The 16,433-nt window shown below is 35.8% G+C and overlaps 8 protein-coding genes across 9 annotated transcripts; all 8 read right to left on the bottom strand.

Annotated features, from left to right (window-relative positions):
• Positions 1-402: 402 nt before the first annotated feature.
• Positions 403-1,772, bottom strand: BBOV_III011350 (uncharacterized protein). Its single transcript, XM_001612205.2, has one exon. The coding sequence runs from the start codon at positions 1,715-1,717 to the stop codon at positions 443-445; it is 1,275 nt and encodes a 424-aa protein (XP_001612255.1). The 5' UTR covers positions 1,718-1,772; the 3' UTR covers positions 403-442.
• Positions 1,773-2,288: 516 nt separating this feature from the next.
• BBOV_III011340 (uncharacterized protein) lies at positions 2,289-3,720 on the bottom strand. The gene has a single exon (XM_001612204.2). The coding sequence runs from the start codon at positions 3,693-3,695 to the stop codon at positions 2,334-2,336; it is 1,362 nt and encodes a 453-aa protein (XP_001612254.1). The 5' UTR covers positions 3,696-3,720; the 3' UTR covers positions 2,289-2,333.
• Positions 3,721-4,314: 594 nt separating this feature from the next.
• BBOV_III011330 (uncharacterized protein) lies at positions 4,315-5,620 on the bottom strand. The gene has a single exon (XM_001612203.2). It carries the CDS (start codon positions 5,583-5,585, stop codon positions 4,350-4,352), a length of 1,236 nt encoding a protein of 411 aa, XP_001612253.1. The 5' UTR covers positions 5,586-5,620; the 3' UTR covers positions 4,315-4,349.
• Positions 5,621-6,163: 543 nt separating this feature from the next.
• BBOV_III011320 (uncharacterized protein) lies at positions 6,164-7,484 on the bottom strand. The gene has a single exon (XM_001612202.2). It carries the CDS (start codon positions 7,447-7,449, stop codon positions 6,199-6,201), a length of 1,251 nt encoding a protein of 416 aa, XP_001612252.1. The 5' UTR covers positions 7,450-7,484; the 3' UTR covers positions 6,164-6,198.
• Positions 7,485-8,034: 550 nt separating this feature from the next.
• Positions 8,035-9,465, bottom strand: BBOV_III011310 (uncharacterized protein). The gene has a single exon (XM_001612201.2). It carries the CDS (start codon positions 9,418-9,420, stop codon positions 8,095-8,097), a length of 1,326 nt encoding a protein of 441 aa, XP_001612251.1. The 5' UTR covers positions 9,421-9,465; the 3' UTR covers positions 8,035-8,094.
• A 585-nt stretch (positions 9,466-10,050) lies between these two features.
• On the bottom strand, positions 10,051-11,381 carry BBOV_III011300 (uncharacterized protein). The gene has a single exon (XM_001612200.2). The coding sequence runs from the start codon at positions 11,339-11,341 to the stop codon at positions 10,076-10,078; it is 1,266 nt and encodes a 421-aa protein (XP_001612250.1). The 5' UTR covers positions 11,342-11,381; the 3' UTR covers positions 10,051-10,075.
• A 735-nt stretch (positions 11,382-12,116) lies between these two features.
• On the bottom strand, positions 12,117-13,408 carry BBOV_III011290 (uncharacterized protein). The gene has a single exon (XM_001612199.2). The coding sequence runs from the start codon at positions 13,396-13,398 to the stop codon at positions 12,157-12,159; it is 1,242 nt and encodes a 413-aa protein (XP_001612249.2). The 5' UTR covers positions 13,399-13,408; the 3' UTR covers positions 12,117-12,156.
• Positions 13,409-13,984: 576 nt separating this feature from the next.
• On the bottom strand, positions 13,985-15,844 carry BBOV_III011280 (Major Facilitator Superfamily protein). Of its 2 annotated transcripts, none has more exons than XM_051767068.1 (3): positions 15,328-15,844; positions 14,258-15,291; positions 13,985-14,130 (listed from the first exon to the last, which is right to left on the bottom strand). In XM_051767068.1, exons 1-3 carry the CDS (start codon positions 15,652-15,654, stop codon positions 14,118-14,120), a joined length of 1,374 nt encoding a protein of 457 aa, XP_051623792.1. In that variant the 5' UTR covers positions 15,655-15,844; the 3' UTR covers positions 13,985-14,117. The 2 variants fall into 2 exon arrangements, with proteins under 2 accessions (XP_051623792.1, XP_001612248.2); XM_001612198.2 differs by having other exon boundaries at positions 14,015-14,216.
• Positions 15,845-16,433: the final 589 nt, after the last annotated feature.

The following is a 16,433-nucleotide window of genomic DNA, read 5'->3' as shown; positions in this document are numbered from 1 at the left end:
TAACAGTAATAAGTCAAAATTATTCCTAGGCATTGCAATAGTGGTCTTATGAATAAAAATTCTAAACAATCTATATTAAAATTATTTTGTTAAAATCATACATAGAAATGGTACGTGGGTTTCTGTTGAAGATATAATCCCCGCTATCCAACGTTTACCTGTTCATATTATAGTGAAGTTATTCAATAGTGTATATGGAATGCTAATGTAGTTAAGTATAATAATTCATATTCGTTAAACTAGCAAGTATTAATCTATGTATATTTATATCAATGTACTTGGTAAAGGAAAACAATAAAAAGTTCATTTTTGTTGTGCCTTAATTTGCAATGAAGTTGCCCAACCAATCTGATTGATGAAGATCATACATAAATTGAACAAGATAATTTACATGTTCGAATATTATATGGAGTAAATGTACAAGAAAATATTGTCTATAATACTAATAATCCCAAGGGAAGTCATATGGTGTAGCAGTCGGAATTCTTTTGAACATATTTATTTTCTCAAAGTCTTCCATGAGATCCATTAATATATACTTGCCATGTTTGTAACTATCCTCTTTCACGTATATATAGCAATGAATCTTGTCAGGTCCTTCCGGCATGAAGAGTGACCTAGTATGGATAAGGACATACTCCTCTGCGGTTTCACGATTATGAAAAACTTCGACATAAGTTATGAAATCTCTTGGTCGAATTTCAAAAATTGTTATGTTTCTTTCTACATTCCTTACTTTGACGTTCATATCGTCCATAAAACGTATTGGTAAAAATGTATGCTGACTATAGTTCCATGGACCTCTAACAAAGTCGGTCAATATTACCATATCATATGTAGGGGTCAATTTATTTGACACATCAATCACAATGTCAAATATTCTTTCATGGAGTGGTGCAGGGCTCCGTTCCCTGACTTTTGGTTTATCCCATATTATATGTTCGGGTTTAAAATAACCGTCCAATGTTGGTGGTACATGTAGAACAAATTGCTTTCCACGCGTTCTGGGAACCCTAATCGTTATCATCGATTCATCATTCGTCTGTTTAAATGCTATGGCGTTGGCTATTAGGGCCGACTTTGGACCTCCCACAAGTTGAGTATAAGCATCGATGTTAGTCACACGAGATATAATGAAGTTTGTTTCGTGAAGCCATATGTTGCTCCTCATCGCTGCACTGTCATGGCGCCGTCTGTTACCTAGGTAAAACCACACTTCCTCATTACCCTCCACCATCAGATTCTGGGTTTCAATCACCGGGTGTCTATTGGCTACATTTCTGTTTAATTCTATCATCACCGGGCCACTGATGAATTGCTGTTTTTCAAGACGTGATCTAGAGGTTATTCCTGAGCTGGATACTTCCCAGTTTTCTCTATTGTCAACGAAGCATGATGAATCACTAGCTGTGGTTATGGATATCAGTGTGGTGCCGCGGCGTTTGAATACTTCTACATATATATCAGTGTTCATTGACCCTCGGACCTTTACAGATGTTATAAACGCATCACCATAATGAATATCGGTTGTCCCTGGGGACCTTGTATAGATCAAACGATATACTCCACCATCACTAAAAGTTCCATCATAAACATTGATTTGTTCAGAAAAGTTCGTCTTTGATACATCTAAAACACGAGCGTTAGCCGGTTGAAAAGACGATAACAAAAACGTGACGGAAGTTAACGCCAAAGGAATATTAAGAAGGGGAATCATCTTCCGAAAGCATGATACTATATAATCGGTGTCATTCAGGAAGGCAGTTTCATGGAAATTGGGTTCGTCCCTTTAGTGTGAAATGTCGAGGAATTTTCGTTCAAAGCGTCTCATAAATAGGTTGTAAAATGGAGGTAAGTGATTCTCATCGTCGCTTAAAGGTGCCACATGGTCACAGCAGGGTAAATCATGTGTCAAATATTATACCAATAAATAAAAAAACAATAGTTTCTTAATACAAATAGAACTGCAAAAGTGTCTAGAATGCAAAAAAGGCACATATGTCATAAATATATATTCTTCAAAATCCATTAAACTCGATGGAACTATCTGAATTGTTTGGATATTAGCTCACATGCGTTACAGTTTAATCTGGATAGTGTTACGTAGAAGATAGGTGGAGATAGACGTCGTAGCCGCCAGAATGAGGTTGGAATCATTTCGATTCATTTCAGCAACAGGATTCTGCAATGATGAAAAAATATCAATAAAATTATTATCAAACCGTGCAATATAGGTAACAATTAAACAGGTTTCTTATTGTAGTGTTGTGCTTTTGCACACACATTATTGTGATCTGTAGGGAATACTATGTTAGAACATGCATTCCAATACATTACACCCCGAACCCTGTTTCGTATGCTACTGTGATTAGTGGAGATATTTCTGACATATCTAATCCTCGTAAATGGGTAGGAATTTCATGCTGTACAGGCCATATTCTATATATATCGTAGACCAAGCTGTTGTAACTCTCGAACTCATCGTCACCTATCTCCCTATAGTGGACAATGCCATCCACGTTTTCGTTCTTAAATATAATACGAGTTTCTGCACCATCGGGTGACTCTAACTTCTTTGTGTTTACAGTAACGTACATAATTGTACCGGAACTATAGAATTTTTCAACGTAGGCAATAAACTCATCGTCCTTTACACTGTATATATCAGCATCGTTACTAACATCGCGAATTTTGACGTATAGATTTTGTACCTCGCGTATCGGCAGGAATGACTGTTGACCATAAAGCAACAGGTTGCCTTTTTTCACGTTATCTAGTACTACCACATCGAACGATGGTTCTGTTTCCATGGATATATCCATTATCACAGTGTCAGGGCGATCCATTGCAGGTATCGGTAATATTTGGCCTATTTTAACAGATTCGCTTATCATATTCCTACTTGCTGCAGCACCACAATCACTTGGTACCATTTTCAAAAAGTATTCACGATCACCGGTTTTGTCTATAGTAAATATAATACCGTTCTGCCTCACCTGAGGGAGGAACGATGTAATACGTGATGTTAGCATAACAGCTTTACCCATGGCCATCCGGCTTACACCATCAATATTTAGGAGTGGAGATATAATGAAATCTAATTGGTTGTACCACAAAAAACTAAAAGAGGATTCTTTTTTATCGTACCCCTTGTTGCCAACGGAATATAATATAGTCAACCGCCCATCACGTGACGTAATTGTAGAATCTATAACAGGATGCATGTACTTTTCAAGTAAGTCCGTGCGTAACATCACAGGTCCTCCTACAAAGTCATCTCGCTCTTCTTGTGTTATATATTTACACTCGTTAGATGATAACTCGACGAAAAGTCGTTCCATGTTATAAAGAATCGATTTACCATATGATGTTATAGTTACGACTTCTTTGTCATCCCTGATAAACTCCTCCACAAATATATCAGCGGGAATATTGTTTATTAGCATAATTGTAGTCAAATTTAGTTTCCCAGCTTTAACGCGAATCACGTAATCAGTAGTAGTATGAAGAAATCTATAAACCCCGCCATTAGGGATTGTTCCATACGCTACATCTACATAAGAAGGTATGTACTCATCGTTTATATCAATGTAATTACTATAATCAAATATATCACACGAAACATTACTTATTGATGACAGCAATAGTGCTATACCACATTTAAACAAAGTCCTAAAAATAAAGGGAAGCTTCATTTTTAATACATATTTTTGTGTTTACTTAGATTATTTAACTAGTGTATTGTAGATTATCTTGTGAATAAATAGTATATGTTCTTTCGTTGTAGTATTCGAGAGAATTTTCATACCACGTTTTCCTTCCATAGCATTCGTCTACAATTAGTACCAGTAGAGCACCTTTTCTTTCTCTGTCCATCGTATATAATTCCTGGCAATGTAGATGAGCATCGAAAGATCTGATGACATGAATTATACATTAGCGGTATATCCGAAAGTGCCCAATGAGTTGCCCCTGTATGAAAATACCCACAGGAATTCATTTTCCTTCCAAACGAAATAAATACCTTAAATACTTGGATTGCACGCATTATTCAGTTTCGCATCTAAATTAAAAGCTTCAAAGGAAGTTGTGATCTGAATAAGCGTGGTTTCCCCGACTTCCGTCTACGTAAGTTATATGGATTAAAATGCTCTACTAAATTGAATTTGAAATGCCAGTGACATTGTATATAAGGCCCTTCATTAGAGTTTCCCCAAATCTGAAAATTGAAACCCAATGCTTTAACAGCCAGACGGTCTTAATGTTAACTGCTATGGGCACTGCATACACTAGATTACCACCATTAACCGCTTTAAAATCTTTAAGAAACGCTATCTAGACCGCAAGTGCTAGGCACGCGAGTCATTGTATATGGTGCATAGAATTTCTTGAACGTAACGAACATTTGTTGGCTCCACTTTTACATATTGCTGTGTAGTGCCACTCTTAAATTCATAAATGTTCAATGTATCGATACCAGGTTCGACAAGACGCTTGATGTTTACTACCACGTACCGCATTTTAGTCCTTCTATGGAAAAATACTTCAATATATGTAATGAATTCGTCATCCGTATTGTGGTATATAACAGTGTGAGTATCTGAATCGATGACTTTTATATCCATGTCGTTGACTTCATGTATTGGTAATATGCTATGTTGGTAATATGTCCAGCCACCTCTCTTAAATCTGCAAAATATCACCATATTTGACGGTTGAAAATATGCTTCTGCTATATCAATAACTATATTTTGCGATCTGTTAGCAACCAGGTTTGGAGCATTCACACCGATTTTCGGTAAATCGGTGATTATATTTCTACTTTGCCCACATTTCGTATTGGCATGTACAACCTTAAGTACGTATTCACGATTTCCTGTTTTATCCAGAGTAATTGTCATAGTATTCTCGTTCAGATTTTGATAAAAACTTGTAATAGGTGCAATTAAGGAGGAGGGCAGGTCACCAGATAATCGAGATATTTTTTCAAAATTATATATTGGTGATATCAAGAAATTTCCATCATCCGCCCATAGTTGACTCCTAGTAGATTCACGATTGTCTGGCTGCTCGTTCCCTATATAGTAGAGTATAGCAGCATTACCTCTCATGATAATCCTAGCGTCTATTATTGGGTGTACCTCCCATCTTTCCATATCCATCTGTAAATTCAAAGGGCCACCAACAAATGAATTCTTATCTTCAGAAGTAGTAGGAAACCAATTGCCATCTAATAAACAGAAATACATTTTAACAAAACGATTGAATGAAAATTGGCTACAAATAGTTATGCCAATTATCTCTTCGTCAGAACGACGGAACTTCTCCACATAGATATCATTTATTGTATTTCCATAAGAAAACGATGAATAAAGGAAAGTTTGGCCATACATAATTAAACGGGCTTTATCCGAAGTTGCATGGAACAGATAGTATACACCACCATCACGAAATGAACCTACTGCATGTATATCGTGATATAGTTCAGCATATTCAACGTCAAATAATCGGCTATCTAATGTTTCTATAAATATGATCAATAGACAAGTAAAAACTAGATTACAACGTAGGCTAACTACCATCATATAAGTAAGTGTGAAATTAAAATAGTATAAATTAACGCCTATTTAACATATTAAAACATTCCCAATTTTATAGAGAATAAATTTGATCATATTACGGAGAGAATTCCACAGAGATATGGTAAATGAAAATGAATAGCTAGTACTAGCCCTGTTTTCTTTAGCCTTTTCTAAGTTGTTGTTTTTACGCTATTCGAGCAATTTAAATGACATTTATCCATAGGTTAAACAATTCAATAGACTCTACGATGTAATAATAATCACCTAGCTTCATTACATATAGTGCCATAATGCCGGTTACAAAATATTTCATAATACTGCAGAGATTCCATTCACTAATGCATCATGCACTATTAGATAATTCTATCACAAAGTAAATCCTATTGTTTCATATATTTGATAGATACTATATTCCTACATTTGTTAACCGTGGGCTGAACGATTTATGACGTGGTAAAATGTTCCCATTATTGACAAAAATTGAATCTATAGATACTAGGAATAGTTATGTGAGTTTCACGTTATATAATTATTATGATTTCTGAGTTATAAGAACCCCCAAGTCTTCTTGATATAACCGCCCAACTTTATATATGTAGAAGATTTGCCAAATATTCTAGAAAATAGGTTCTAAGGATTTTATGTTTGTTATGATCGCAATGCAAGCATCTAGCTCTTGTCCTAAGATCTCTGTATAGGCTGGATTATTAACATCCCAGTTGTATTTGAATACTTTTCTAGTGTCGGACATAAATGGAGACTCCAGCTTCCTCATGTTTACCACTACGAACCGATTATTAGATAGCATGTGCTCGAATATTTCAACATATGTAATAAAATAATCATCTTCAACCTGATATATTTCCGTTTTCATGGCACTATTTTCTACGATGATATTCATGTCCTCTACATGACGAATGGGAAGAATAGTATATTGGGAATATAACCATACACCTCTACTTAAGTTAATCATGGCTAGAACATCAGGTTCATGTTTAGAGGTACGCGATATATCGATTATTATTTCTACCGCTCTGGCATCAACAGGTTTTGGCTCATGAACGCTTATCTTAGGTGGATTTTGCAAAATGTTCTGTGGTTTGAAAGTGCCATTGTCAATTCCAGGGATCCAAACTCGATACTCCACATCACGTATCTCTTCTATGTTGATAACGAGGTATTTTGAATCCGGATCTTGGTAATAACCATTGATAAAACCTATTAAGGCCGATGGAGGATTGTGAAGTGATTTGCTTAGAGGATCAATGTTTATGATCGGCATGAAACGAAAGTACGAATCTTTAGACCAAACACGAGCTAATGAACCTGGAGGAAAGTCCAACACTTTGTTTCCTATGTACCCGGCAATGATTTGTCGACCATCTTCTACATTAATCATTGGTTCGATGACTGGATGATGCATGCCAATCTCAAGGTCTATACATAGATTGATCGGCCCATTCACAAAACTTTGCACTTGAAAACGACTAACAAATGCAACAGTGCACCCTTGTGGCTCATAGTATCTTCGTTCAACAAGCAAATTAGCGAACTTGTAAAACAAAACCGAAACAAACGTCCTTTCATCACGTTTATATTCCTCCACATATACCATTGCATCGTTATTTGGTGAACGATTGATTCCAGTCAAATAAACCTGGTGAGATTTAATGAACATCACATCCCTAGCTGGACTTTGAATCATCCGGTATATACCACCATTACTAAATGTCCCATGAGTTACTTGAACAAACTCAGGAAATTCTGATTCATTAAGGTCCAAAATCCAAGAGGCTACCGACCTTGTCGATATCAATAGTATTGATGCAACCTTTATTGCAAAGCCAAACCAACCAACGCAAACCATCTTGAATTAACTATTTGATGTATGTATATTTATACTTTTGAGAGTTGTAAATAAAATTGTTTATGATTCTAATATTAACGATACACCATCGTATGTTGAATTGGTAACTGGGAAAATTTTCATGCAACCGCTGCAGCAAGTAACTAATAATTACGTCAATATAGGTAATAGTGGTTATAAATAGTTATACCAAGATGCCATATAAATGTATACAGGCAAAAGTATACAATTTGTATATATATAAGACTAGGTGAGATAATGCTGCGTATAAATAACAGTATAATCCTATAAAAATATAGGGTGAAATGTAACATTTTAACCATTATTAAAATCTTCAAACACATTTATTTATCATATGATACAATATGTTAACCTTTGTATACAGGTACTTCATGGATTCTCAATTGATTAATAAGCATTACATTCATATACATAATTCTTCGAAGATGTATATGTTTACAGTTAAAATAACATTGGAAATATTAGCATGCCATATTGCGGGTTAAATACGACAGGAGGTAGATAGCTGCCTTTTCAATTTTTTTTGTTTTACGTATTAGCGTCAATAGATCTGCACAATCGATTGTTAGTACTCGTCCTTTGGGGTGTTAAGACTTACAGCTGACCTTAAAATTTCCACTACAATCATGCAGATGTAGTCACATTGAGAACTTGACCCATACATGCGGTATGTAATCCCTCGTCACCGCCTTCTTCCGTGCTTATATTATTTAACATTAACATATAAGGTTCTTTGCAAAAGTTATTTCCAACGTCAAAATATTTAACGCCTTCTTCATCATCAATTCTTTTATATATATCATAATCATTCATATCATTTCCTTCATTGAATTTTACTGTATGTATCACAATGTACCTCCATTTGTGTATTATATGGTCAAACACTTCTACATGAGTAACCACTGTTTGCCCAGTTGGACAGTAAATGGTAGATATATCTTCAGTAGATATTACGCAAGCAATTTCATAAAGGGGGTAACGGTACGGTATTATTGTATATTGAGTATAAAGCCATTTGCCTCTCTTTAAGTTCGCTAGTATGACTAGATCATCCCGATTCTGCTTAATAGATGAAATATCAATCTCAATCAATGTTTTATCTGGAGATAATCTTCGTTGCATATGTGGGTCTATTTCAACCATAGTCTCATATATGTTTCTGGGTCTAAAAATCCCGTTAATTGTAGGTGGTATAACGATTTCATACATAAATTCATATTGGTCCAGTACGGTAACAATGCAATGCTCTTCACTACATGATCTGGAGAAGCCCTTAAAATAACCAATTAAAGATGAAGGAGGATATATCCCATTATTTCTATAATCAACATTCAAAATCTGAGATATAAGAAACCTGCTAGCAAACCGCCGGCATCTGAATCTATTGTCTTTACCTATTATATATTGTGGACGGACCGAATACCATGGTGCGCCATGTTCACCCTCTGGTCTTAATTCACAACGTAGTTGATGATGCATCTTTTCCATCGTCATATCAATTTCTAAAAATATGGGATCCTTAACCGACTTCATTATCTGATGTGATGCCTCCGCAAATCCAAATATTTTATACCTATAATACCTTCTACTTTTGCAAATTTCTAAAATCATATCTATAAACGTTATACAAATGATCACTTTACTCTGTATTTTGTATTCCTCTATGTAAACATACATATCTCTAGCTGAACCCTGAGGCACCTTCGCAATCAGAAGATTCCCATACACAACAGCATCTAAATCGACATCAATGCATTGAATCAAACGATATAGCCCCCCCTCTTGAAAGCTACCATGGTAGGCATTCACATTCGGGGGAAAATTATCATCAAGTAAATCGATTTTAATGGAATGCACGAAAAGGGAACACAATATAGCCCATATATGGGCTTTAATGAAAAGAGTCACTTTGCGATTAGTCATGTTGTAATAGTATGACGTAGTGAGCATTGCGTAAATTACAATATTATGGCATTTTCCACCCTTAAGATAAGTTCTAGCGAGGAATTTCTCTGCATCTTAAATGAAGACGAGCCATTAACCCATGCAAAATAATTGCTAGAATACACTAAATTTATATAATTATTGCATTGGAAATGAGTTAAACCATATGTTTCGCTTTTCTCAATATTTGACATAACAAAATTACTCGTAGAGTGTATTACTAAAACTGTCCACTGGATGGTTTTGTTTTATGCTAGCTACTAAACAATAATCGAGAATGGGATCCATATGATTAACCGCTGCCCACAAAAAGGTGTCAATGGTAGTGTTGCGTTAGAGATTCCAGAGAGTTTCGCAATCCGAAAACATTCACGAACTGTGGACCCGGTCCTTCAGCGGTACATATGTGTATGTACTGGGAGGTCGCTATGGTATTATACTACACTAGATAGACGGCATTATTCAGGATTTATAGTGTGTGTGGATCATGTTTGTTCACGTTATTTGACCCTTTCGCGCGAAGGTGGGATCGTTATAACGCATTTTAAACATGTTCATCTATAAACCTGTGCATAACATAACGAATTTTAAAATATTGCTTATGACAAAAATTGCATTCAATCACATCATTAATGCTTGTTCTTCGTCATGAATTGTCGTGTTAAACTGCCTGGGCTGTATTCTTGTAGATAGATTGGGCAGTGTCTATGTTATAAAGCAGCTGGATGTATGGTTCAAGAACGAACTTTTTGAGGTCATAATAATATACACCCGTTTTATCCTCAATTCGTTTATATGCGTCCTGTTTTTCTTCAAACCTGTACCCATTCCACTTGATGTAGTTCACCACAATGTATTGCCATTTGTGTATTATATGATCAAACACTTCTACATGAGTAACCACTGTTTGCCGATTTGGACTTTTATATATAATTGAATTACTAGCCATATTAAGGACTTTTACTGAACAGTGACCTGGGTGACGTATTGGATATATGCTAAATTGAGAATATAACCAATCCCCCCTGTGTAGATTGGCCAATATTACTACATCGTTTGGATGTTTCATTGTTCTTGAAATATCTATTGGGATGAGACAATGTAACATTCCATTAGATGTATATATATTAGCTATATCGCGTGGATCCTCCAATGCATTCCTTGGTTTAAATATACCGTTTATAATTGGAGGTATTATAACGGTATACACTTTCTGTGGGCTGCCATCTAATGTTATCAAAACCATACCGTTCCCGTGACAGACAACAAGCCTCGAAACGTTTGCTATGAGAACAGAAGCCGGTAATTGTTGAAACAATTGTGGTTCAATATTGTAAACATGTGATATGCAGAATGAGTCATCGTAAAATGGCATTTGAAATGACGGATTCGATGGATCAAATTTATTAGTGTCAACAACATACCATTTATTGTGTAATGTATTGGTTCTCATTTCGTGAGTGTTTATTGCTGGATGATGAAATTCACTAGAAAGGTCCATATCTAAACTAACAGTCCCCTTCAAAAAATAGGATTTTAAATCCCATCTAATCATATGGACCATATCGTATGCGACCCTATAGTACCTCCTACGTAGACAGTAATGCCGAATTCCTTCACATATGGTTATGCCTATTGTTCTTTGTGTTCCTCTCTTAAAATCTTCAATGTAAATATCACCCACAACTCTGGCACCCTTCATGTTCTCGGCGTTATATAAAACTTGATTGCCATACACAATAAGTGATACATAACCAAGTGGTTTTATAAGACGATATATACCACCATTACTAAATGAACCAGTGTAAACCGCCGTATCATTTGTCATCGGACCTCGTATGTCAATTTCAATTCCCTCCACATAATTATTGAATCCCAAGGCCCACAATGACATAAAAACAATTATAATACTGTATATATCATTCATAATTTTTATTGGAGAGAAAATGTATAGCCGTCAATAGAATGGACATTGTGATGCAATATTTCACTCCTAGGGCTGAGGCATTCTAATTCATTATAAGATACATTTAACAATTTAGTATTTATCAAACAATGCATATCATGAATGACAACAGTATACTACGTTAGTGATTATTAATAGCATTTATTATCAGCCAACCGTCATGTAAATTTTATGTCATTTCATATAACTAGCTATCAATTCGTTGTCTGGGCAGTTTATTCTTGTAAACAACAGATACGTCTTTCATCTAGAATTCCATTTCAACGTGTTATAAATCTTGCTATTGAAACGCTTTGACATAACTACGGTTTGTGCAGTGAACGTTAACATTAGTATTTTGTATTTGATTCACGCAATTTTGACACTCTGAGTAATTTCATAGCTTCAAATCACTGCTAATGACGGTTCATATATCACTTGTGAAAATATACGAAAGTATAGCTACTTTTATCCACTTCAGCATAGATTCTTAGATACATCACATTGTGCCATAATATCCAGGTGTTTAACTTGATGGCATTTGCGTCATGAGGAAGTTAGGTAGGCATTTACTAGTTATCATAGCGACTTATAACAATGTTAAAACTGCATCATCTCCGAGTACGGTTATAATTGAACTGCCTGGAGCACGATAATACATCAGCATAACATAGGTTTATTATTCTGCTGCAAAAAATATCAACTGATAAAGCGAGAGTTCACTCAGTGGATGAATTATATCACATAACTGGACTTATTCTTTTGTACCATTATAGATCCACATTCTTGGGTTCTTACTAAACGTTTTCATCAACTCGTATTTTGTACAACATATTATAGAATAAAACAAAGGAGACGCTTTTAATGTCAAAGTAAACTCTTCCATTTTCTGATTCTATGCGCTTGTATATATGTTTAGTTTCACCTGCTTCACCCTTATTATTTGTACCCAACTTTCGGACATTCACTACAACATATTGCCACACGTTTCTAATGTGCTCGAACACCTCTACGTGGGTCACCACTTCTTGGGGTTCTATTCTGTATATAAAACATTTAGCATCTGAGTTGACAACCTCTGAGTACATGTATCCAGAATGCCTGATTGGGGCAATTGCATATTGATGGTATATCCAGCTACCTCTTTTTAAGTTGGCTAACAGAACTATATCAGGCGTTTCTACACGTTGACTTGATATATCAATAACCAGTCTTTGAATGTCAATTAAACCCGACCCTAATTTACTTTTTGAATAATCGTAGCTATATTCCATTATGTTAAAGGGGGTAAAAATGCCATTGACTATAGGAGGTATTTTTACTTTTTGTTGCATAGCATTATTCTTACCGATGCATATAACTATGTATTCACGGTTATGTGGGATATGTATTTTAGTGCTTTGTGATACCAGCATAGGGGGCCTGCCATTACCATCGTATGATTCTACGTTTAGTAACGGGGATATAAAATATCTATCATTGCCGATTTTAGGACCATTATTAGACCCTTTTGCAACTTCGTCATGGATATTCACCACGTACCAATTGGATAATGTGGAGTTGCTAACATTCTCAAGAAATGAAATTATTGGTGATTTAAGTGGAATGCTAATATCTAGTGGTATTGATATATAGTTTGGCACAAGCTTGCGCTTTTGTGTAACAGACACTTTGAGGTACTCTCTCTCAATCTTGAAAAAGTATATAGTAAATAGCGATGATCTTGTGCCGTAGTTAATTGTGATACCTACTATGATTTTATCATCCCACCGATATTCATGAACATATAGTTCTGTTGACTCTGGTGGGATATTGTCTGTAATGGGAACTATGTTACTTCCATAGGTGACTACAGATATGTGTACACTATCTGAATAGAACAGTCGATATAGTCCATTACCGGTGAATGTACCCTTCAAAACCACGACTCCAGCTGGCGGCTGATCTTGCTCAAGGTCTAGCGTTACTCCATGGGCAACATTATGAAATAAGCCACGCCATGTACACATGACACGTAAAAATAGATATAAAATTACCATTGTTATGTCCAACAAATGGATTATTATGTAGCCATACATAAGATGCATATGCAAACACTATTGAAAAATTTCTGAAGCTTTGGAGCATATTTCACATTAAGGGTTTTAATGCCCCTATATTGTATAACCAAAAATTGGTAAAGGTGAAACGTTGCACTTCACAAGTTGATCTATTGCTACATGAAAATGATGAACGGGTGTTTTCTTATTAAATAGATTTCGACATCTGTATAGATGATACGTACGGTTTCATTAATAGTGTCAGTAGCAAGTCACAACAACCTTGTTATGAAAGCATTTTAATTTCCAATCAAGATTTTACGGCTCACCTAATTAGATAACTACCCATCATATACCACTATGATCGATTATATAAAGGAACATGCAAAGAAACGGAATGCAACATACTATATGAACTGAAAAATATATATCCAAATAAGTAACAGTGGTACGCAATTATTGTGCATATAAACCACGACCAACAAAGTATCACTGTAAAGAAGTCTCACATTAAGAAAATTCAACAATTGAATCAATACAAATACATGAAACATTAAAGTAGCAAGTTCCAACATTTTGTGGATCAAATTGCAACTCACGAACCAATGCTCAATTAAAAAGCACCATTAATACTTATTAGACTGCTCATTTAAGCTTCACAATTGTCATCACTTTTTGTACTGTTATAACGCGTATATGCTTATGTTTTCCCAATGTTGTTATTTCTTTCCCCTGTGCCTTATAAGTCGGTTATGTTTTAAAAAATACTTTGAGCTAATGGTATGGAATTTAAATACTTTCATCAGCCAGCTGATTTACTGCTACTAGATGAATTCAAAGGATACACGTAACAACTTACTTTCCATTAGTTCCTTTGTCGCTCTTATAGCTAATCATACAGAACCCATACAAAATGATGTTAATTGCCGTGCCAACTAACAAGATGTACATGATGGTTTGCCTGAGAGAATTGCAATTGGTCGCTTTGGCGGTTTCGTCCATCATATCAATGTCATCTGTCGTTGGGATATACCCGAAGGCCTTTTCTGATAGACGACCCGCAAGAGGATAGAGAGTTAAACTGCTTGCAATGCCTGCAACAGATCTTATAAGTGCCGATGCGGTAGCCTTAACACCGTCTTCGGCAATGTCTGATATAACAGTCCTATCGACGCTTCCTATGGTAACTAAAGTAGCCCCAAGGATGAAGAACTCCACGAAGTGGAACCAAAGCATCCTTCCATTAGGCTTCGGTCCCATGAATAAAGTGCAGCCAATAATAAATCTGACAGCAAGGGCAAAAATTCCAGATCCTAATAAACCGTACCCTTTATATTCGTCCGGTATTGCACCGATAGCTTTACCTCCACCTCCGGCCCCTACTATAGCACCAATCAACGTGACTGCAAGTGCTACACCTGCCATCATGTCAGAAACTCCATTGTATTGAAGATACAGCATCATATACGTAAATGCGACAAATGGAACTTCGGAAACATAAACAACTAATGTGATGAAATAAGTAGTAGTTTTTTTAAATAAGCCGCCTAATTTAGACAAATCTCCTTCGCCATTGCCACCACCGCCACCACTAGTACTACTGCCATTATTCCCTTTTGGTTTCATTCCCAACACCGCAATCGATCCTATAAATATCCAGACATATCCCAAGATGGCATAACACATACGCCATCCATGAACTCCCAAGATAACATTACTTGCTGCAAAAGTTGTTAGGATGGCGCTTAAAAGACGCCCCAATACAGTAACTGCCTGAATGATACCATAGCTTACCGGATGAGTATCCTCTTTTTCTGATGAGCTAATTATCTTAGGCTGTGCAGCATTTACAGCTCCTACACCCAAACCGTGACACACGCGTAATGCTAAAATCTAAAAATACGTGCTTCAATATAGATTCAAACTTACAGAGTGATAATTTGAGGTACTAGCGAGTAATATATTGGCAACCCCTGCGAGCATAGCAGCTATACCATACAGATACTGGCATTGGAACTTATCAGACAGAAATCCCCAAAAGAAAGCGCTACCCAATAAGGACATGTTGTCAACTGTAGCAATGGTTGATAATGTTGAGGGGCTCATTTTCAAACATTGTTCAAAAGTTCGCAGGCATACAGGATATATCTGTAGATCATATCCTTCCATGAACGCCATGAGATGGTATATAAGTTTACCACCAGGTTCATATTTGAAAGGAGGGGTTGAGCCATTTCCGTTACCACTTGGTGACATTCTGATTCACTAAACAAACAAAACCCAATGGTAGAAGATATCACAATGATATGAACATAAATAATCTACATTATTTTAACTTTAGAGCAGCCAAAATACAGGCAATTCCGAGTCTGCTAAAATAACGTATGATATAATGCCACAAAAGGAGCAAGCCAGCTGTGGATCAAAGAATATTCAAGATGTTTTAAACATTCAATATTCCACACGTTCCGGTAAATATGCAACTAAAGAGATTATCTTCTATCAATAGATCTGTAAGTAAGATATATCTCCATTCCCAACACAACACATCGCCTTATACACATCATTCTATTTGCCCACTACATACACACTGGAAGAATGAATACTTGATATAAATCGTTACGCTAGACGTTCACAATACTGGTTGAAAATTATCAATACTCTCTACGCACTTCTCTATTATTAGTTGTCACATTTAGTTACAACATCCATGTAACATAATACCGAGCAATCATTATTCATTCTCTTTTAATCTAATTACGGCATATAGTAGAAATGTAGTGTATATTGTTGGTTTGATACTAAAAAGAGTTGTTACGCCACCGATGGTCAAAAGAACTCAAATATAGATTGGCGTGTGTATATAATCAACTCGACATCATGATTCTTTCTTTTAAATATACAACTACTTCTTCTAGCATGCGCAAGCAAGGTTTTTGATACATTCATTAGAGCTGCTACACTCCTTTTTTGTGAAGACAATTAATGTGCCTATTTTTTTTCTTTCCCTTATTGAGTTATGGATTGTATTCTAT

Source organism: Babesia bovis, chromosome 3 (assembly GCF_000165395.2).
Source record: "Babesia bovis T2Bo chromosome 3, whole genome shotgun sequence".
In the NCBI taxonomy this organism is placed as follows: Eukaryota; Apicomplexa; class Aconoidasida; order Piroplasmida; family Babesiidae; genus Babesia; species Babesia bovis.
The sequence above is the reverse complement of the archived record's forward strand: the minus strand, read 5'-3'. Positions and strand labels throughout refer to the sequence as shown.

What these genes read in the sequence shown, in the direction of transcription:
- BBOV_III011350 (XM_001612205.2), bottom strand. Translation starts at nt 1,717, where the DNA reads ATGATTCCCCTTCTTAATATTCCTTTGGCGTTAACTTCCGTCACGTTT.
- BBOV_III011340 (XM_001612204.2), bottom strand. Translation starts at nt 3,695, where the DNA reads ATGAAGCTTCCCTTTATTTTTAGGACTTTGTTTAAATGTGGTATAGCA.
- BBOV_III011330 (XM_001612203.2), bottom strand. Translation starts at nt 5,585, where the DNA reads ATGATGGTAGTTAGCCTACGTTGTAATCTAGTTTTTACTTGTCTATTG.
- BBOV_III011320 (XM_001612202.2), bottom strand. Translation starts at nt 7,449, where the DNA reads ATGGTTTGCGTTGGTTGGTTTGGCTTTGCAATAAAGGTTGCATCAATA.
- BBOV_III011310 (XM_001612201.2), bottom strand. Translation starts at nt 9,420, where the DNA reads ATGCTCACTACGTCATACTATTACAACATGACTAATCGCAAAGTGACT.
- BBOV_III011300 (XM_001612200.2), bottom strand. Translation starts at nt 11,341, where the DNA reads ATGAATGATATATACAGTATTATAATTGTTTTTATGTCATTGTGGGCC.
- BBOV_III011290 (XM_001612199.2), bottom strand. Translation starts at nt 13,398, where the DNA reads ATGGTAATTTTATATCTATTTTTACGTGTCATGTGTACATGGCGTGGC.
- BBOV_III011280 (XM_001612198.2), bottom strand. Translation starts at nt 15,654, where the DNA reads ATGTCACCAAGTGGTAACGGAAATGGCTCAACCCCTCCTTTCAAATAT. An exon ending in GTACCTCAAATTATCACTCT is followed by an intron (nt 15,292 to 15,327) that starts GTAAGTTTGAAT and finishes ACGTATTTTTAG; the next exon opens with ATTTTAGCATTACGCGTGTG.